Source organism: Dendrobates tinctorius, unplaced genomic scaffold (genome assembly GCF_039654945.1).
Source record: "Dendrobates tinctorius isolate UK_male_01 unplaced genomic scaffold, ASM3965494v1 ptg000011l, whole genome shotgun sequence".
In the NCBI taxonomy this organism is placed as follows: domain Eukaryota; kingdom Metazoa; phylum Chordata; class Amphibia; order Anura; family Dendrobatidae; genus Dendrobates; species Dendrobates tinctorius.
The window spans coordinates 95,699,190-95,721,432 of record NW_027361679.1 but is presented as its reverse complement, the minus strand read 5'-3'; the positions used below and the strand labels follow the sequence as shown (position 1 = coordinate 95,721,432).

The 22,243-nt window shown below is 44.6% G+C and overlaps 2 protein-coding genes across 2 annotated transcripts in view; both read left to right on the top strand.

Annotated features, from left to right (window-relative positions):
• IFI30 (IFI30 lysosomal thiol reductase) overlaps positions 1 to 21,579 on the top strand; it is an 84,369-nt gene extending 62,790 nt beyond the window's left edge. The window contains exon 7 of the mRNA XM_073544982.1: positions 21,412 to 21,579. Coding sequence (XP_073401083.1) covers positions 21,412 to 21,480 — 69 coding nt within the window. The 3' untranslated portion in view covers positions 21,481 to 21,579. The remainder of the gene's footprint in view (positions 1 to 21,411) is intronic.
• On the top strand, positions 4,031 to 7,708 carry LOC141048908 (uncharacterized). The gene is made up of 2 exons (XM_073544981.1): positions 4,031 to 5,673; positions 5,883 to 7,708. The coding sequence occupies exon 2, from the start codon at positions 6,181 to 6,183 to the stop codon at positions 7,510 to 7,512; it is 1,332 nt and encodes a 443-aa protein (XP_073401082.1). The 5' UTR covers positions 4,031 to 5,673; positions 5,883 to 6,180; the 3' UTR covers positions 7,513 to 7,708.
• Positions 21,580 to 22,243: the final 664 nt, after the last annotated feature.

The window sequence follows — 22,243 nt, the reverse complement described above, 5'->3', positions numbered from 1 at the left end:
GTCCCTCCCGAGTCTCATCGTTTGGCTTAGCAGTACTGTATTTCCACATTCAAAAGAAATTGTGGGACAAATTTTGGTGCCTTTTTTACCCATTTCTCAGTGTAAAAATGTAAAATCTGTGGCTAAAATATAATTGTGGTGGTAAAAATGTAATTTGTCTTCATTGCACAATGGTATACAATTCTGTGACACCTGTTGTGTCAATATGATCACTGCACCCCTAGATGAATTCATTGGGGGTGTAGTTTTGTAAAATGAAGTCCCTTATGGGGGGTGGGTTCTGCTGTTCTGGCACCCTCAGGGCCTCTGCCAAAGTGACATGGTGACCTCAAACCAGTGAAGCAAAATATGAACTCCAATATGGCACTTCTTCCCTTTGGAGCTTTGCACTGTACATCTGAAAGTAGTTTTCAACCTTTATATGGGGTATATGTGTACTCAGTTTGCACAACAAATTGAGGTCAACTTTCTCCTGCTATCCTTGGCAAAATGAGACATTTGCGGCTAAAATAACATTTTTGTGGGAATTGTATTTTTATTTTTCATTTTCACAGATCAACATTGAAAAATTCTGTTCAGCACCTGTGCTAGATTAGTTCCTTGAGTCCAGTTTCCAAAATGGGGTAACTTAGCGGGGGTTTACACTCTTTAGGCACATTAGGGGCTCTCCAAACACGACATGGTGTCCCATAATGATTCCAGCAAATTTTGCATTCAAATGGTCAATTGGTGCTCCTTCCCTTCTGAGCCCAAATAGTGCGCCCAAATAGTGGTTTTCCTCCACATACTGACATACTGTGTTTTTTTTTTTTTTTTTTGTCAGACTTCCTCGGTCACTTCAAGTGTGGTGTGGTCCCCTCCCCCACAATCGCCACACCAAAAAAAGTAGATTTTGTTGTTAAAATAAGAAATGTTAGTTAACTTGGCTCGTACGATATGGCTTTTATGGCCTTAAATCAGTTTGAAAATTGCAAAATTTTGGCCAAACTTGCATTTGTGGGGAAAAGAGAAGTGGTAACATTTCTTGGATATGACTTCAATCATCGTTTACAGTATGTCTCAAACACTGGGATCCGTTGAGGCGTTCAAGAGTTATAACCTCATAAAGTGACACTAGTCAGAATTGTAAAATTTGGCCTGGTCAGGAAGGTGAAACCAGGCTTGGGGAGGGGACAAATGGGTTAAAAGGGCACAAACTTGAGGAGCGGGGCACAGTCGTGGGTTGGTATTGTAGCCAGAGGTTTGCTGTGCTTGCTATTATGTTCATCCTGTGGTCTAGGCTGAGATTGCACAGGCTTGGTAAAATAACTTAGAATGAGATCGTTTTCCATTTCTCCCTAAACTGACTCAAAATCTTGGACACCATTTATCAAGTCATGCAATATAAACAGTATACAGCCCACCTAATAACGAGGGAATGCGTTTTCTTTAAGACTCTCCAACATTATTCCAGTATGTATTAATTTAAAATCTACTTTGTTCTTTATGGAAAAACCTTGAGGGTTTTCCAACGAACACCATTTCGTACTCTACCCACAGGTCACCCATGCAAGCTGTAATGCATATAGACTTTGCATGGATCAACAGACTCTCTTCTAATAGTGTTGGTAGTGCAGCACTGCACTTGTATGGGCACTGCTCCATTATTGGGCCTTCTTTACACATCTGTTTTGTCACTGCTATCCACAGGGTCAGATTGGGGTGTCTGGGGCCCATAAGTGGAATGAACTCTAGGGCCCCACCCTACAGCTATTTTAAATATCTGTTAGCCTTTACCCTTGATACAGTGGAGCATCAACTGGAAAACACAGGAGGCTCCTGCACATCTATGCGCACACCATAACTACGTATGTACATTTACAATTACGGTAGTTAACGTGTTTTCACCAAAGAACCCTTTAATGTTATCACCAATCCACAGGTAGATGATAACTTTGAGGAGTAGAATCCACCCATTGGAAACCGCACCGATTGGAAGAACGGGGAACTTTTATCCCCATTTTAAAATGGCGTGGCAGATGGGATGTCTGACCACAGCTCCCTTCTTTGGGAGCTTCCAGAAAAAGCCAAGTGCAGCCCCTTAGGGAATGAATGGATCAGTGGTCGAGCTGTATATGCTACTCCATACAAATGGGAATAAAAGTTGCATATTCTGCAGATCTGTGCAGGTCCCAGAAGTCCGACCCCCACCAATCTATAACTTATCCTTTGACCACATTCACACGTTCAGTATTTTACATTGGTATTTGTAAGGCAAAACCAGGAGTGGAACAGAGAAATTATAATAGAAACACGTCACCACTTCTGAATTTTATCACCCACTACTAGCTTTGGCTTACAAATGCTGACCAAAAACTAAATGTGTGAACATGGCCATAGGCTTTCATCAAGCCCTGTAAGTACATATTTGCTGCTGTATAAGTCACAGGACAGAGAGGGGTCAAGTGTCCAAGTATTTGATATCAATTAGGGGGAAGATTATTTCCAAAAGAGATAACAAGTGACCTCCATACACAACACAATCCCCCTATACAAAGACCAATGATGCCACATATAAGGAACAAATCCCACCACACCATGACCAGATGACATTACCACCACATAGTGACCAAATACCACATACTACCAGATACAGGGAACAAATGCCACTATACCATGTCCAGACTATGGGTTTGCGTCACCATCGCATGGTTCAGGTAAACACTTTCTTACACTCTTGCAGCATACTATATGTATATTTTGCTTCTGTAGCACTATGGAATCTGCCCTATGTTCTTTATATGCACTCTGCACTTTAATGTGAGTTAGGAATGCTAATTTACGCTTAATCGTATTCAGTTTTGGTGGTATAACCTAATGGACTTGCAAATTGCTTTTTGCTGCTGTCAATGATTGCCTGCCATCCTATGTTGCCACTTATATTTTGTCTCACTATTGTACATCCTTTAGGCCCACAACTTTTTAATGTCGTTTTAAGTATGAGGGTCTTGGGTATCCACAATTATGACCAATAGCCACTAAGGCACATGTGGAATGGGACAAAACGAATCAGAAAAACTATACGGTTTCTAATTGGAGGTATTCGCTAATATTACACCTACTACATATTTGGATAGGATTTAGGAAATGGAAATGCACATTTTAGTATTATTAGTAGTATTATGCCATTTATTCCATGGCGCTTTACATGTGAGGAGGGGTATACATAATATATACAAGTACAGTAATCTTAAACAATACAAGTCACGACTGGTACAGGATGAGAGAGGACCCTGCCTGCGAGGGCTCACAATCTACAAGGGATGGGTGAGGATACAGTAGGCGAGGGTAGAGCTGGTCGTGCAGCGGTTTGGTAGAACGGTGGTTACTGCAGGTTGTAGGCTTGTCGGAAGAGGTAGGTCTTCTGGTTCTTTTTGAAGGTTTCCATGGTAGGCGGGAGTCTGATATGTTGTGGTAGGGGGGATGTGCGGGAGAAGTCTTGTATGCGATTGTGGGAAGAGGAGATAAGAGAGGAATACAGAAGGAGATCTTGTGAGGATCAGAGTTTTCGTGTAGGTAAGTACCGGGAGACGAGGTCACAGATGTATGGAGAACTCAGGTTGTGGATGGCTTTGTATGTCATGGTTAGGGTTTTGAACTGGAGTCTTTGGGTAATGGGGAGCCAGTGCAGGGTTTGACAGAGGGGAGAGGCCAGGGAATAGAGGGGGAACAGGTGGATTAGTCAAGCAGCAGAGTTTAGAATAGATTGGAGGGGTGCTAGAGGGGAGGCCACAGAGCAGGAGGTTGCAGTAGTCCAGGTGTGAGATGAGGGCATGGACTAGGGTTTTTTGCAGATTCTTGGTTGAGGAATGTTTGGATCCGTGAAATTTTTGAGTTGAAGTCGGCAGGAAATGGAAAGGGCTTGGATATGTGGTTTGAAAGAGATCAGTGTCAAGGATAACCCAGAGGCAGCGAGCTTGTGGGACTGGAGAGAGAGTGGGCAGCCGTTTACTTTAATGGATAGGTTCGTGGGGGGGGGGGGTCACGTGAGATGGGGGGGTGGAAAGATGACTAATTCTGTTTTGTCCATATTAAGTTTTAGAAATCTAGCAGAGAAGGATGAAATGGCAGACAGACATTGAGGGATTCTGTTTAGTAGGGAGGTGATATCTGGTCCAGAGATGTAGCACTGTGTCATTAGCATAGAGGTGATACTGAAAGCCATGAGATTCTATGAGCTGTCTGAGGCCGAAGGTGTAAATGGAGACGAGCAAGGGCCCTAGGAGTGAACCTTGCAGGACTCCGACGGATAGGCGGCGCAGTGAGGAGGTGGTGTGCGAGTGGGAGACGCTGAATGTCCGGTCTGTTAAGTATGACGCAATCCAAGATAGGGCCAAGTCTGTGATACCAAGAGATGAGAGGGTCTGTAGTAATATGGAATGGTCCACTGTGTCAAAGGCAGAGGACTGGTCCAGGAGGAGGAGGACAGAGTAGGGTCACTTGACCTTGGCGGCTAGTCATTGGTGATCTTAGGGCAGTTTCAGTGGAATGGTGTGGCCGGAAGCCAGATTGTAATCGGTTAAGGACGGAGCAAGAAGAGAGGTGGGAGGATAGTTCAAGATGGACGTGTTCCAGTAGTTTTGAGGCATAGGGAAGAAGTGATATAGGGCGATAGCTAGAAACAGTGGATGGGTCAAGAGAGGGCTTTTTGAGGATAGGTATGATTAAGGCATGTTTAAAGCTTGAGGGGAAAACACCAGTTGTTAGTGATGGGTTGAAGAGATGGGTTAGGGTTGGGATGAAGACTGTGGTGAGTTTTGGAATGAAGTGGGAAGGGATCGGGTCACATGCACAGGTAGCAGGGTGGATAAAAATCAATGTTTTTTTAAAAAAAAATAAAAAAAAAATCGGATTTTTTTTTATTTAAATCGGATTTTTTTCAATAAACTGCTTTTTGAGGAAAATATTTTACCATCCAAAGGTTCTTCCATTTATGAGATAAAGCTGAGTTGTTTAACTCAGTAGAATAAAGGCTGTATATGTGTAACATTCACAATGCCATGCTCTTCCAGAGGTTTCTGTAGGATTAGTGGGCAGTTTCTCTCCTATATTATCACAGACGCTCGCTTTACTTACGCAGTTCTCAAAACTGAATTTGACTCCGCAGAGGTCCCAGCCTCTTCTTCACGGCAAAAATGTTACAACATGAACAGAGTTGAGAAAAAGACCTTATTCCTATTGTTCTACAAACCTATGAATACAGAATCAACCCCTTCAGTGCCAAGTCCAAGAAGTTAGACAATATGTTTCTGATTGTTTGGAGTGGAATAGATCTGCACAACACAAGAAGAATGTGAATCTAAGTGTGAGGAGGAGGAAGGGCAAGCAGACAAGAAAATGAAAGTGAAACTTTGAGCACAATACTGCAGCATAGCCACAGACAGACAAGTCTGGATCTGTTTGTGTGTACGATCTGAGGTTTATTACATTCTTTCCTTGTAATGGCAGCAGGCCGTAAAAGAGACCCAGTTTGGGAATATTTTAATGAAGCTCCTTCGCCTATCGGTAAGGCAGGCATGCGTGCAAAATGCAAACGATGCAACAAAGGCCTGGTGGCGCGAATGAGGCAACATCATGAGAAGTGCGGTGATGAAGATGACCAAAGAAACACTTCTGAACAGGCAGGATCTTCAGGTTGGTAAACATTTTTATTGAATCCTATTTCTAAAGACTGAACTATCATGTGTGAGAAAAATTATATTTCTTATTACTGCATGTTACTGTCATTTGGTACAGTTATGAAGAAAAACAAATATTCCTTTTGGGGCAGGGGCAGTGATGTGTTGTGTACAATAAGCAGAAATTGTATAAACAAAATAACAGCATTGACTTTTTTTGTTTAGGGGAATTCATGGATTCTGGAAACTATCCACCTCCAAGATCACCATCATCCTGTTCTACAGTTTCAGAGTTATCCATCCAGGATAGTGCTTCATTAGCAGCATCATCATCATCAGACACCCACAGCCACATATCACCATCACCCAAAAGGAAGAAAAAACCTTTACCTCCTGGAACCACCATAGATAGGTTTGTGATAAGAACTAGCAGATTAGAAAAAGAGTTGATTGATGAAAAAATTGCCCAGTTTATTTATGCAACAAACTCTTCTTTCCGTCTGAGAACCGACATTTCATTAATATGGTTCAGTCACTGAGACCAGGATACAGTCCACCCAGCAGAGCTGATGTTGCAGGGAAACTGCTGGATCAAGTGTATGACAGAGAAATGGAGCAATGTGCAACAGCTCTGGAGGGTAAAATTGTTAACCTAAGTATTGATGGGTGGAGTAATGTCCACAATGATCCTATTGTATGTGCTTGTATAACAACAGAAGTAAGTAAAGTCTTCCTTGCACAAACAACTGATACGTCAGGAAATGCACACACAGCAGAATACTTACAAGAAGTGGCAGTAAAAGCTATAACGACATGTGAACAAAAATTCAAATGTCTAGTACGCAGTTTGGTCACTGACAATGCTGCAAACGTATCCAAGATGAGAAGAGATTTAGAAGAGCAGGGAGGGAATACAAAGCTGCTAATAACATATGGTTGCAGTGCTCATTTGCTGCACCTCTTAGCCAAAGACTTAAGTGTTCCAGAAATAAAGGCTAATGTTGTTGAAATTGCTAAATACTTCCGTAATAATCATTTTGCTGCAGCAGCTCTGAAAAGGATGGGTGGAACCAAGCTAACGCTCCCACAAGATGTTAGATGGAACTCTTTGGTGGACTGTTTTGAGCAGTATATCAAAAACTGGCCTATTCTGATGACACTTTGTGAAGAAAATCGAGATAAAATAGATGGCACTGTCACGGCCAAAATCCTCAACATTGGGCTTAAGAGAAATGTTGAACATATGCTGAGCTTCCTGAAACCCATCTCTCAAGCTTTAAACAAAATACAGAAAAATAGCTGTTTTATTGCGGATGCTGTTGAAATTTGGAAGGAACTGAGTGAACACTTAAAAACAGAACTACACATGGACAGAATTAAATTACAAGCAGTAAACAAACGAATGGGACAAGCACTGACTCCAGCTCATTTTTTGGCAAATATTGTCAATATCCAATATCAGGGTCAAAACCTAAGTGCTGAGGAAGAGGAGTTAGCTATGACATGGGTATCCAGCAATCATCCATCTTTAATGCCAACTATAATAAACTTCAGAGCTAAGGGGGAACCATTCAAGAAATATATGTTTGCTGAAGATATTTTAAGGAAGGTCACACCAGTAAACTGGTGGAAGTCACTTAAGCGCTTGGATTTAGAGACTGTTCAAGTAATGATTTCACTTTTAACAGCAGTAGCTTCTTCTGCAGGCGTTGAAAGAATATTCTCTTCCTTTGGACTCATTCATTCTAAATTGAGAAATCGGTTGGGACCCAATAAAGCAGGAAAGCTTGTTTTTCTTTTCCAGATTATGAATAGGAACAAAGAAGAAGATGATGATGAAGATGACGACAAGTGAGCTACAGAGGACAGCAGGGACAGTAGTATTTAAGTTTTTCATGTGTCGGCTGGGCTGACAGTCTAAGTTTCTTAAAATATATATATACTGTATTTTGTTTAGCCAAATTAGTTAACAAACATGGATGTTTGTTTAAGCAAATAACTTATGCTGTAATGTTGTTGTTTCAGTTGAATAAATCTATTTAAATTGTTAAGGTCAGGATTATTTTTCTCCTTCCTAAGTACAACAAAACAGTGGTGTCCAAATATGAATGATTAACCCATTAAACTGGGGAGAAAAAAGTAATATAAAAAGTGATTCTAAAAATCTTCATCTACTTGCATGTTAAAGTAGCAAGAACTAGTTTAGGTAGAAACTTTGATTTAAATCACTGATTTAAATCAAGCCTTACTGACTAGTGATTTAAATCGTGATTTAAATCAGTTAGATTTAAATCAAATCCACCCTGACAGGTAGTGAGATGTGATCTTGAGAGTAGAGTGGAGAGTCGTTCTTCTGTAATGGTAGAGAAGTTGGTTTTGGAGGCGGGGGGGGGTTGTTGACCAAGACTGTCTCTGCCTCATTTTTCAAGGTGATTGATAACATCAAAGTCTTCAACTGAGATGAGGGAGGAGGTGCTGGGGGGCGGAGGAGAGAATTGAAGGTGTTGAATAAGGGTACCGTTACACTTAGCGATGCACCAGCGATCCCGACAACGATATGAATCGCTGGTGCATCGCTAAGTGGTCGCTAGTTAGCTGCCACACAGGCTGATCTCACCAGTGACATAGCAGCAGTCGGGGGTCACTACTTACCTTTCAAATGCGGTGATCCTGACGTCCTCCCGCCCGCATCCACGCGTCGCTCGTCGGCGCCACAGGAAGCGCCTGACGAGAAATGATCCAGGACGTTCTCGCGCGACCAGCAATGAGCAGCGGGGGAGGTAAGGAGGTAAGTATCAGACATAGCGATATCGCTAGCAATATCGCTGCTACGTCACAAAATCGGTGACGTTACAGCGATATTGCTAGCGATATCGCTATGTGTAACGGGGGCTTAACTGTTTAGAGTTGTGAGACAGGGAGGATATGAGAGATGAGAAGTAGGTTTGTTTTGCTGCAGCGAGTGTGGCCTTGAAAGTAGTGAGGGACTGTTTGAATGAGATGAAGTCCTCATTGGAGTGGGATCTTTTCCATCTCCGCTCAGCAGCCCTGGAAGCCTGCCTCAGTTCTTTGGTCAGACTGATGTGCCAGGGCTGTCTGTTGATTTTGCGAGCTTTGGTATGTTTGAAAGTGGGAACTGATTCCAAAGCTACAGCTATTGTGGTGTTATATAGAGCTGCATCTGCATTGTGTAGGGAACTTATGTCTGTAAGAGGGAGGAGGGATTCAGACAGTGAGCATAGATCAAGGTGTTGAAGATTTCTGCGAGGGTGTGCAAGTTTTTTGAGGTGGGGATTATGGACCTGAGGAGGAGAGGGTAGAGAATGTAAGTAGGTTGTGGTCAGAGAGAGGAAGAGGTGAGTTAAAGGCCCATTACACATAGCGATATCGCTAGCAATATCACTGTAACGTCACTGGTTTTGTGACGTAGCAGCGATATTGCTAGCTATATCGCTACATGTGCTACTTGCCTCCGACCGGCTCCCCTGCTGATTATCGCTGATCGCGCTAGAACGTGCTGGACCATTTCTCGTCGGGCGCTTCATGTGGCGCGGATGAGCGACGCGTGGACACAGGCGGGAGGACGTCAGGATCACCTCGTCTGACAGGTAAGTAGCGACCCCCGACCGCTGCTATGTCGCTGGTGAGATCTGCCTGTTTGGCAGCTCACTAGCGACCACTTAGCGATGCACCAGCAATCCTGACCGCGTCATATTGTGGTCGGGATCGCTGGTGCATCGCTAAGTGTAATGGTACCCTTAGAGAAGCTAGATGGGGAGCAGAGGCGGGTGAAGATGAGGTCTAGTGTTTGGCCATCTTTGTGAGTGGCTGCAGAAGACCATTGAGTGAGGCTGAAGGAGGAAGTGAGAGATAGAAGCTTAGTGGCAGCTGAGAGGGAAGTGTCAATGGGGATGTTGAAGTCACCCAAGATGATAGTGGGGATGTCGGTGGAAAGGAAATGAAATAGCCAGGTGGTGGTTGGCCATGGAGGGCAGTATATGACAGCTGGTTGGAGGAAGAGTAGATGCGCACAGAGTGCGCCTCAAAGGAAGGGTGGGGGTGGCAGTGGGATTGGGGTTAAGGAGCAGTTATCTGACAGGAGAAAACCAACTCCTCCACCATGCTTGCTGCTGGGGCGGGAAGTGTGGGAAAGGTGGAATCCACCATACGAGAGTGCAGCAGGAGAGGTTGTGTCAGAGGGGGGTGAGCCAGGTTTTGGTGATGGTGAGGAAGGAAAGTTTGTTAGTAATAAAAAGATCATGGATGAAGGAAAGTTTGTTGCAGACAGAGCGAGCGTTCCACAGAGCTCCTGTTAGTGGGACTGGGCAAGCTTTTAGATGTAATCCCACTGGAAATGCAGACTAGTGCTTGCCACCACATGTCTCATAGTTTCATCCTCGGGGGATTTTTATCTGTATATTAACCCCTTCATGATATTTGACGTGTGTGTATATATTTTATTACGTTGCCAGTGACCTTGTCACAATATATCACTTTGCTATCTTCCCTGATGTGAAAACCCAGAAGTCTCTCTGCAGCATGTTATGTGCTGAGGGGTTAATCAGCCATGACAGGGTTGGGTTTTTTTGTGAGTAGCTGTAAGATGGACTACTATCCATATCTCCACCCCAAAGGTGTGGTTCAGCATGTGAAATGTCCTGCTACTGTTTGTATTCTGTCCGAGTCTGGAGGCAGGAACTGTACTGGGCTCTGATTGTACCCTGAGTGGTCAGCTCTCTGCAGGCATATGGTCTGTGCTGTACGTTATCTTTTTGGTTCCCGGTTTTGCCAGAAAGGACAGGTTTATTTTGTCTAACCCTGCACTGGGTTATGCTGTGAGTTAAATAAACCAGCAGGAAAAACATTCATGTGTCTACCTCTGTGAGCAGCTGAGTTTACCTACCACAAAACATGTATATGTCTCTATTTCACTGCCAGGTGTTCAGCGAACATTACAGATGACACCTGGCTCTCGTTTCCCAGAGCAGTGCCTGCACCTCTCCTGGCTGTTTAACCCCCTAAATGCTTCAATCGAGATAGAGCACAGCATTTAGATGGGAGGCGATATGTATGTAACCCCTTCTCATGTACAGCACCATGGAACCAAAGGTGCTTTATAAATAAATAATATGAGGGGAGAGCCCCTTCCTCTTCCATGTGATGTCTTCACGAGGTCCCGATGGATGCCACGGAGACCTGAGGTCATCAGGACTACGTCTGGGTCATCGGACTCTCAAGCTTGTTAGACCATGCATGGTCTAAAAAACATGTCAGTGCAGAACTGACAGTTCTAAAGCACTGCAGTGCTTTATAATGGCGTTCAGCCTGCTAAAATGGAAGTCCCATAGAGAGAGACTATAGTTTTAATTTTTACTTTAACTTATTGTACCCATAAATGCATATTTTGATGTAAAGATAAACAAAAGTACATATTTGGCATCTCCACGTCCAGAACGACATGACCTATAAAATTGTCACAATAGATAAACACATAGAATGTAAGTCCGCAAGGACAGGGTCCTCTCCCATCTGTACCAGTCTGTCATTGTAAATTTGATACTGTTAACGATATTTATAACTTTGTATGTAACCCCCCTTCTCATGTCCAGCACCATGGAATTAATGGCACTATATAAATAATAATAAACACCGTGAAAAGTGAGTAAATTAACAAACTGCATTTTGCTGCCGAATAAAGTGGAATAAGGCTATGGGCCCACCTAGCGTTTTATTCCGGACACTAAAAACCGGACTCCTTCCCAGAAATTGCGCGTTTTTTTCTGCGCGATTTTACTGCGATTTTACCGCGACTTTCTCAAGCACTTTCCAAGCGATTTGAAGCATCGCTTGGAAAGTGATTGACAGGTTGGTCACACTCGTCAAACATAGTGTTTGACAAGTGTGAGCAACTTTTTACTATTGAGGCCGCCTATGCGGCATCAATAGTAAAAGATAAAATGTTAAAATGCTAAAAAAAATAAAAAAAATCGGGGTATATTTACCTTCCGGCGTCACGCGCTGCATTCCCGGGCCTCAGCGTTCCCAGTAATGCCTTGCGAGACCTGTGATAACGTTGGTCTCGCGTTGCTATAGCCATCTCGCGAGACCACGTCATCACAGGACCTTGCCGCAAGGCATTGCCGGGAATGCAGCGCGTGACGCCGGAAGGAAAATACACCCCGATTTTTTTTTTTTTTTTTTTTTTTTTTTTTTTTTTTTTTTTTTTACAGGGGTATGGTACCCAGGGCCTGGAGGACAGTCTCCTCTCCTCCACACCATGGGTACCAACCGCACATGAGACGCTTAACTTCGCGCATGGTGGGCATAGCCACATGCGGGAAGTAAGCGATTCTCATGCATTCCTATGGTTGTGGAATCGCGGCAATTCTTTGCGATTCCGCACAAAAGAATGACCATGCTGCGATTTTTCTTTTTTTTTTCTTTTTTTTTTCCCGCGATGCGATTCCGCCGTGGAAAAAAGCGCCACATTAGTACAGCATGTGCGGAATGCCATAGGAATGCATGGGGTGCGCTCTGTACACGATTTTTAAACGTTTTCGTGCCGAAAATCGGGCAAAAATGCTTAAATCGCTACGTGGGCACACAGCCTAAAAGACTAATGTAAATAAAAATGTATAGCTGAAAACGTCATCTTGACCCACAAAAAAAAAACAAGCTGCCATACAGCTCCATCGGAGAATAAGTTATAGCGCTCAGAAAAAAAAAATGTTTGCATTGTTGTATTCTAAGTTTGTGTAAAAGGGGCCAAAACATATAAAAAAAATAAATGTGGTGGCTCTGTAATCGCACTGACCCGAAGAAAGCTGCATTATCAATTTTACCACATGCGGAATGGTATAAAAAAATGGAATGAAGGCAATCAAAAAAAAAAAAAAAATTGAGACTGAAAATGGTTACTAATAAAAACCAACTCGTCCCACAAAAAACAAGCACTCAGATGACTGTCGGCAGAAATGTGGAAAACTAATGGCTCTCAAATATGGTGCTACAAAATCTTGTCTTTGCCCCAAATTTATCTTGTGATGTCAGCCAAACAAAGAAAGTTATAAATCTGGTATCGTTGTAATCGCACCCACATGAAGAATAGTAATCTAATCACTTATACTGCACAAGGAATGATGTAAAAAAATACAATTAAAACCAGTTCTTGACCTGCTGCTTTGTTCATTCTGCTTCCCAAAGATTGCACTAGGGCTCTGCGCACATTAGTCCTCTGGTCTACATGGAGCGCTTACACTGGGGTTTCCTTGTACATCTCTGGTGTCTTACACCGGGGGTTCCATCTGAATCATGCATTTCAATGAGGCAGATGAAGGAACACTGCCTGGCCTATGACTTGGCGGTGTCCACATCTGTTTTGTGCACTTCTGAAAAGGACACCACTGAGAAGAAGCCAGATGGTGTACAGAGCAACTCTGCATCCTCATTAGTGAATGGACCAGTCAGGAGTGTCATCTGAATTGCGTCATTTGGCGATCTAGTTGGAAACCCTAATGTAAGTGCTCAGTGTAAAGAGCAGGATAAGTGTGATTCCAAATGTTACGTAAAATGTTCTCAAAGGCTTTTACTCGATCCACAAAAAAGCCCCCACTCAGGTCCATCTGTTAACAGCAATACATTACTAGTAGTACAAAGGCTCTGGAAAAACACTGTGGCTCATCGGCCCCACACCTCCCTTCTGAGCCCCACATTATGACAAAACCACATTTAGTGTCCACATGTTTGACCTTTCTGTAGTGAGGAGAGCCCGCTTAATTTACAGGTGCATGTCTCCAGAACCATGAGAAGGACATAATGTAATCCATCACTACATCTGTAGATAAATTCCCAAAAGGGGTATACGGTAATTTACAAAATGGGGTCAGTGGAGGGGGGGTATTCTGCTCTTCTTGCACTTGAAAGGAGTCTGTATATAGTCTGCAAACTTTTCTAGGAAAATCTGTACTCCAGGAGGCAAATGCTACTCCATCCCTCCAGAGTCTCGCAGTTTAGCTAAGTGGTACTGTACAGCCACATATGGGGTATAATGGGACAAATTTTGGTGCCATTTTTACCAATTTCCTCTTGTGAAAATGTAAAATCTGAGCCTAAAACAAAACTTTGGTGGTTAAAAATGTAATTTTTCTTCACTGCCTTATGGTATAAAATTCTGTGATCCCCACCCATGGAGTCAACATGATCACTGCACCCCTTAAGGAATTCATTGAAACGTGTAGGTTGTAAAACTTGGTCACTTAGGCTGGTTTCACACTTGCGTTTTTTTTGTGCTGCTTTTTTGCGCATAAATGCGCATGCGTTTTTTCCTACACTTAACATGGGTGCGCATAGTCATGCGTTTGTATGCGCATGTGTTTTTTTGTAGTGTGCGCCCGGGCGCACAAAATGCATCCTGTTGCATTTTTTGTGCGTCTGACCTGTCTCAAAAAACGCATGCGCACAAAATTCACCCAAAAACAGTCTATGGGAGCGCAGACGTGCACATGGTCATGCGCAAAAAGCGCGTGTGGTTTTTGTAAAAACCATGCACAAAAAACAAGAAACCACATAACAAACGCATGATGCGTTTTTTTATGCGCGTTTGCACTGCGCACGCAGCGCAAAAAAAAGCAAGTGTGAAAGTAGCCTTATGGGGGTTCTGCTGTCCTGGCACCTCAGGGGCTCTCCCAGTGGGTCACGACACTCGCAAATCAGAAGTTCTTCTTCCCTTTTGAACTTTGCACTGTGCCTGAAAAGTATTTCCTGATTTACATATAGGGTATTGGCTCACTCTGCACAACAAACTCTGAGGTCCATTTTTTTTTTTTTTTTCCTGTGTGCGCCAATACCCTATATGTAATCCGGAATTGCTTTTTAGGCACAATGCACAGCTCAGAAGGGAAGGAGCGCCATATTATAGTGCATATTTTACTGTTATGGTTTGCCGAAAAAAAAAAACACAAATTGAGCTTGGTTTGAGTTGGTATACATGCAGCACACAAATGCATGTTCAGATTGGCCATAAAGCATACAAAACCTACAAGAGACAAAATGAGCAAAACCCTGCTATAACTAAAGCAAAAGTGCATTTAAATAATGGAGTTCTTGGTAATACTGTTTTTGATTTAAAAAAATGGCATAAAAGCCGTCAACTTTGACACATGGTAAGGTTTCTAATATTAGACAGTGTAGGACCGCCCCGATCAGAGCCACTTTGACTGTGGCACGGCTTTTATGCTATTTTTGATCAAAAGCAGTATTGCTAAGAACTCTATTTAAATGCACTTTTGCTTTTTACTTAGTTACAGCAGGGTTTTTGCTCATTTTGTCTCTTGTAGCTTTTGTAATTTTTGCAGGTGCCATGACCCGCTGGGAGAGCACCTGAAGTGCCAGAACAGCAGAAAACCCTCATAAGTGAGGCAATTTTACAAAATGCATCCCCAATGAATTCATCTATGGGTACAGTGAGCATGATACCACATGTGCCTGGCAGAATTTTATACCATTGGGCAGTGAAGAATGAATTATATTTTTACCACTAAAATGTCTTGTCCCCAAATTTAATTCCATAGCGGGCTAGTGCCTGCTCTTACCATAGCTATCAGTTGCCTGTAAGTGCAGCAACCGTAGTTGGATCTGATTGCTGCAGTTTAACCATTCTCATCATGCCCTGCCATGCCACTGTGATCGCATGGAAATAATGGTTACAATGTCAGTTTGAATCCTGATGGGCCAAAGCTGTCATCTTGGTCCTCCTGTGAAGCTCAACCATGGACTGGGCTTCATGTCAGACCTGCATTATTGTGTGGTGAGGTCTGCTCTCATTGTATAGCGTTTCGTGGGGAGGGAATGTTTTAACAGCTTTTTATATTTGAGTTTTTCTCTTTCCCCCATGACGGCACCATGGAGAGAGAGGGATCCGCCCTCAGGGACAGGAAACCTACAGATGAAAAAGGCGGTACCTCTCTCCCACATCAGTTGGTTTCCTGTCCCTGACTGGGAACCTACAGCACGTACCTGACAAGTCATCGCAGGATTCCGGGGACCGATCCAGTCCGGTGATAGGCAGCGGGGCTCCCTGCCTCAGCTGGGTCGAGGCCTTGGACAAGCTTCCCCCCGAAGCACCACCACCGGGGTCGATGGACCTTGAGAGTGAGTGGGGAGAGGCAGTGAAGAAGCCAGGAGAAGTCTGCCAATCCCAAAAATGGGGAAAAAAAAAAAAAAGAGGGGGGGGGGTGGCTCCTGAAGTATAGTGGCGGTCACTACAGGAGAGCCCTGCTGAGCCGGACAAGGCAGCCTGTGCAGGTGGCGGCGGTCACCGGGGGCCACAGGTCAGAGACTGCCATACCTTGGAGTGGGGGAGGCGGCGGCAGCCACCGGGAGCTACAAGGCAGGCAGGCCTCTGCAGCGCAGAGCAGGGGTGGCGGCGGCTACTGGAGCCTCGAGTACAGGACACGCCGGGAGGGCGCAGGATACCCGGCGGGGCGCAGGGATCCCTGGGAAGGGGGCAGTGGCGGCAAATTTGAAAAAACAAACAAAAAAGGGAAATAAGGTTTAAAAAGCCACCCCTGAAGGAGAAGGAAGCTGTCACCATGAGTGGGAAACCGCAGAGGGAGAAGGAGACACGGCGGCGGTCCCCGAAGCAGGGACCACAGCAAACGCTGGAACCGCACCAGCACCTGCAGCGCCATCGTGACTCTTCCCAGCAGCGAAGCAGCAGCGGTCATACAGGATCGCGGCGCAGCCAAAGCTCCACCATGGCGGCACAGCCAGAAGTGGATTCAGCAGTGGAGATAATCCCTACGCCCGAGACGATATCGTTCATTCCACAGGAGGGTGAGTGATCTCCGTGAATGCCCGCTCGCTAAATTGCGATTATTAATTTTTCTTTTTCAGGGGCGTAAATGCACTACCAAATCTAAACACATGGTATGTGCTATATGCACGGAGGAGCTACCCCCTACGTGGGAGAAAAAGCTCTGTGCGGCTTGCATAGAGCAGACAATACAGGAGGAATCCCCGAGGTTTGCTTTAGACCTCAAAACATTAATAAAAACCCAGGTCGAAGATGCCCTTAAGGGCACCAGAACCTCAAAGAAGAAACGCCGGTCCAGGCATAGATCCCCAGAGTCGAGCGTCAGTGAGTCGGGAAGTGAACTATCCGACTCAAGTAACTCATCATCCTCCCAGTCCTCTTCATCATCCTCAGAAGGGGGACGCAGCTGCTTTCCCATTGAGGAGACGGACGCCCTGGTAAAAGCTGTGAGGACAACTATGGGACTGGTAGACGAACGCCCTAAGAAAACCGCCCGAGATATAATGTTCGGAGGGCTAGAGCAAAAAAAAGGAGGGCTTTCCCGATTAATGAGAAAATCCACTCCCTTATCAAGCTAGAGTGGAAAAAGCTGGATAAAAAAAAGTCCTAACACCAAAGAGAAAATACCCTTTTGACGACCCAGCCTGCTCCTTATGGAGCAAAGCCCATAAATTAGATGTAGCGGTCACCAAAGGGCAGGGCAAATTTTTTTACAACCTTTTAAGACATGGGTACCCTGAAGGACCCAATGGATAAAAAAGCTGAAACTTTTTTAAACGCTTGGGAAGCAGCAGGAGGGGGGCTAAAGCCAGCCATAGCCACGTGTACGGCACGCGCCCTGATGGTCTGGCTGGACCATTTAGATTCTCAGATAAAGGGGAAAGTCCCAAGAGAAACAATGCAGAGATCAGTTTCGGTAAGGAAGGGGGCAGCAGCTTTTCTGGCGGATGCGTCGGTAGACTCAACCAGGCTGGCAGCCATGACAGCGGCCTTCTCAAATGCCGCAAGACGCGCCTTATGGCTGAAATGCTGGCCGGGAGATTTGCAGACAAAAGCCAAATTGTGCGCAATCCCATGCGAGGGGGAATTCTTATTTGGCCCAACGCTGGACGACATCCTAGACAAAGCAGGGGACAAAAAGAAATCCTTTCCCAGGTTCCCCAGCCAGTCATACAAACGGCCTTTTCGGAACAGAAGGTTTATGCGGTGGAAGCCCCCAAAAGGGAACAAAGAAGGATGGGAGGATAGAAGGAACAAGAATAAAGGCTTCATGTTTAACAACCCCCCCCCCCCGACAATTAGAAGCCACAATGAAGGTACTCCCTGGGTCGGGGGAAGATTATCTTACTTTCTCCAGGCCTGGGAAAAAATATCCGCAAGTTCATGGATACTAAACATAATAAAGGAAGGCCTGAGGCTAAAATTCATTGCCCTCCCAAACGATTCTTTTGTGATAACGCCCCAAAGGACATCACACGAGCAGCTGGCTCTACAACAAGAAATAACGAATCTAAGAGAGAAAAACGTGTTACAAGAAGTCCCCTACCAAGACAGGGGCAAAGGCTTCTACTCCCCTCTCTTCCTTCGCAAGAAGCCAGATGGATCGTACAGGGCGATCATAAATCTGAAAAGGCTGAACAAATTCCTAGAAATTCAGCACTTCAAAATGGAGACAATAAAATCTTGTATAAAAATTCTTCCCCATCTTGCTTAATGGCCGTATTAGACTTAAGAGACGCATATTACCATGTGCCTATTCACAGAGAATACAGGAAATACCTCAGGGTGGCGGTGACAATCCAGGGGGAGATAAAACATTATCAGTTCAGAGCCCTCCCCTTCAGGCTAGCCATTGCTCCAAGGGTATTTACAAAGGTAATGTCAGAAGTAATGGCCCACATAAGAGAGCAAAACATTCTGATAGTCCCATACCTGGACGATCTCTTAATAATAGGGGTCACCTTTCACCACTGCAAACAACAATTGGACATGGTCATGAGGTCTCTACTGAGTCAAGGGTGGATGCTGAACTTGCCCAAGTCCAGACTCATACCAAGTCAGGTGCAGGAGTACTTGGGGATAACACTGGACTCAATCGAACAGAAATGTTATCTTCTGCAGACGAAGGTTCAAAAAATGGCACAAATAGCGTCACAAATGATAGCTTCCCCAAACACTACCCTGAGAAAAGCAATGTCACTATTGGGGTCAATGACAGCCTGCATGCCAGCAGCTCAGTGGGCACAGAGCCATACTCGAGACTTACAGTGGGAAATATTAGGCGCAGACGTTTCCCCACATGGGAATTTAGACATGCAGTTAAACATCTCACCAGAGACAATACATTCCTTAACATGGTGGACAGTTCCAGCCAACCTAGCCAAGGGGGTTCCTTGGGCATTGCCTGCGACAAAGATCCTAACTACGGACGCAAGCCCCTGGGGGTGTGGTGCACATCTAGGCAACCAGGTGGCACAAGGGCCCTGGACCCAGGGAAGAGAGTCCGCTTCCTCAAATATGAAGGAACTGCTGGCAGTAAAACTAGCTCTCATTCACTTTCTAGATTCACTTCGTTCCCATCACACACGGATCTTCTCAGACAACCAGGTAGCGGTAGCATATCTAAACCACCAGGGGTCACCAGATCTCGACCACTGATGGAGATACCTGGCAGAACACAATCTAGAATCCCTGACAGCCCTTCATATAAAGGGTTCAGAAAATCGAACGGCGGACTTCTTAAGCAGGACACGTCTAAAACAGGAGGAGTGGGAACTAAGCCAGTTAGTCTTCAACCAGATCGTGAAACTCTGGGGCCGGCCAGAAATAGACTTATTTGCGAACAGTCAGAACCGGAAGTTGGAAACCTTCTGCTCAATCGATCCCTGGGGGGGCCCAGTAGCTCTAGACGCTTTCACGATACTCTGGGATTGTCATCTGCCTACGCTTTCCCCCCCAATATCTCTCATCCCCTTAGTACTGAGGTAAATATGGGTGGACAAGGCGACGGTAGTGGTCATAGCGCCCTTCTGGCCATGGAGAATATGGTTCTCCTGGCTGAGAAGAATGTCCATAACGGATCCCTGGGTTCTACCAGAAACTCCAGACCTGTTATCCCAGGGACCAGTGTATCACCCCCACATAAAAAACTTACACATGACAGCTTGGCTTTTGAGAGGGAACTCCTAAGTAACAAGGGCTTCTCTTAAAACTAGGTAACCACGCTACTACAAAGCAGAAAGCCAGTAACCACTAAAGCATATGGCAAAGTGTGGAACAAATTCATGTCAGTGTCAGACTCCGACCCAACGGGCGAAATCCCTATAGACAAGATTCTGGAATTCCTATAGAGGAGGTTGGAAAAGGGATTAGCTACCAGCACCTTAAAAGCCCAGGTGGCGGCCTTGGGAGCTTTGTATAACCATGACCTAGCCAAAAATAGATGGGTTATGAGATTCATTAGAGCCTAAAGTAGATCCAGGCTGGTCCCCCTACGCACCCCCCCCCCCCCCGGGATCTAAACCTAGTGCTAAACGCACTAACCAAATCCCCCTTCAAACCCCTAGCCGACACTCCCTTAAAAATATTGTCCCTTAAGACCTCCCTCCTCGTAGCCTATTAGTGATATACAAGCTTTGCCTGCCCACTCACCCTTCATGTAAGTGCTGGATGATAGGGTAATTTTTAGAACTGACCCAGCATATCTCCCCAAGGTGTCTTCACAGTTTCAAAGGACCCAGGAAATCTCCCTACCCTCCTTCTGTCCCAATCCCAAGAACAAAAGAGAAGAGGTATTACACACTTTAGATGTAAAAAGATGCCTGGTCCAATATTTGACAACCACGATGGAGTTTAGGAAGGATAGGGCTCTGTCTGTTTTCAGGGTCCACAGAAGGGTCAAAAAGCATCGAAGGCCACACTGGCAAGGTGGATAAGAGGCCATCACCCTATCCTACTCTTGCGGGGCGCCCATCCCAGAGGACGTAAGGACCCACTGAACCAGGGAAGTGGCATCATCCTGGGCGGAGAAAGCCGGCACTTCAAAAGACCGGATATGTAGAGCTGCCACTTGGTCTTCCCCCTCTACTTTTTTCAAACATTACTGTCTAGACTTAACCTCCTCTTCAGATCTCACCTTTGGGAAAAGGGTTCTGGAGGCGGTGATCCCTCCCTAGATGTACAATCTTTGTAATTCTCTCCGTGGTGCCGTCATGGGGGGAAAGAGAAAATCGTAGTTACTTACCGATAACTGTATTTCTCTGATCCCATGACGGCACCCGTACATCCCCTCCCTTTCACACACAGGTGTGCACATTAGAGTGAGTTAGTTAGTGTTACTACTTAGCCACACGGTGCCTCTATTAAGCTTAATTTGATTAATTTTGGATTTTTATAACCATTTGAGTTGCAGCTGAAAGTTCTGTGTAATGCTCTGTAAACCAACTGATGTGGGAGAGAGGTACCGCCTTTTTCATTTGCAGGTTTCCTGTCCCTGAGGGCGGAGCCCTCTCTCTCCGTGGTGCCGTCATGGGATCAGAGAAATACCGTTATCGGTAAGTAACTACGATTTTTTTTTCTTAGGAAAACCTTGTCATAACACTATCGTGTATCATACAGTACATACCCATGTGAATAACTATATGCGCAATGTAACTGCTTAAAGGGGAAAATCACGTTTAAACAGCAGAATATGTAGGTTTGTTGGAAAATACTCAGAACTTTTTTTCACTGAAATCCCAATGTCCCACCAGTGATTTGATTATGATTTCTGCATGCCATCATACAGGGAAGAATGTCTATCACTGAATAGGACTGCCTAGTGGACTCTTGTGTGTGAATATCAAATTTCAACTGATGTTTGCGCCCCTTTTAAGTTCACTTTCCATTATTAATGCTTATAACATGTTAACAACTTAACGTATGCTTGTTTTCTAAAACCAGGGGGTGAAACCAGAAGCTTGTTCAAAGGAAGTTACTCCATTAAGGAAGGATGCCGTCTGTTTCAACTGATTAGTGCCTACAAGAATTTTTGTCAACTGTGTTGAAGCAAATGTTAAAAAATGCATTCTTTAACAGTATATAGATAATAAAGTGTTTTGTTTTTTTTTACGAACTTGGTTGTCATTTTTCAGGATACAGTATTTAACCTTCGACTGGGACTATATAGCAACACTCGTTGCGCGACCTAAGTTTGCTAGATGTTTCTGCCACATTGCATTTTGAAACCGTTAGCATAGTAACCTTGACAAGCAAGAAATTCAACCGCACTGGAGATGTATAATATGTACACTGCTCACAAAAAAAAAAATAAAAGGAACACGTGTGCGGCCGGAACAAACAAGCCAGCTCACGTCGAACCCTGATGCGGCCAAGTATAAACTGGCAAGGTAGGCCACAAATGTCTGCCCAGTACTCAGTTTTTCTCTATGCAGAACGTGAGCTGAACTCACGAACTCACAAAGCGCCCAGCACCTTGCTTTCTGGCAGTTACCGGGCACGCTACACTTTTGTCTCTCTCTGTCTCTACCCCCTGCTTCCGAGTGCAAAGGTCTGTCTAGTCTCTTCCATTTTTTTTTTTTTTTTTTTTTCCCCATGGTCAACAGAGGAGACAGCCCCGACTGTTCCGGACCCGACACAGGACAGGTACCCACGGCCTAGTTCTCCTCCTTTAAAAAGCGACACCAATTTGTGCATCAATTTATCCTGCTGTTCTGCAAATGGAACAGACAACAGGTAGGAATGATAGCAAATTAGTAACACAACCCACATAAGA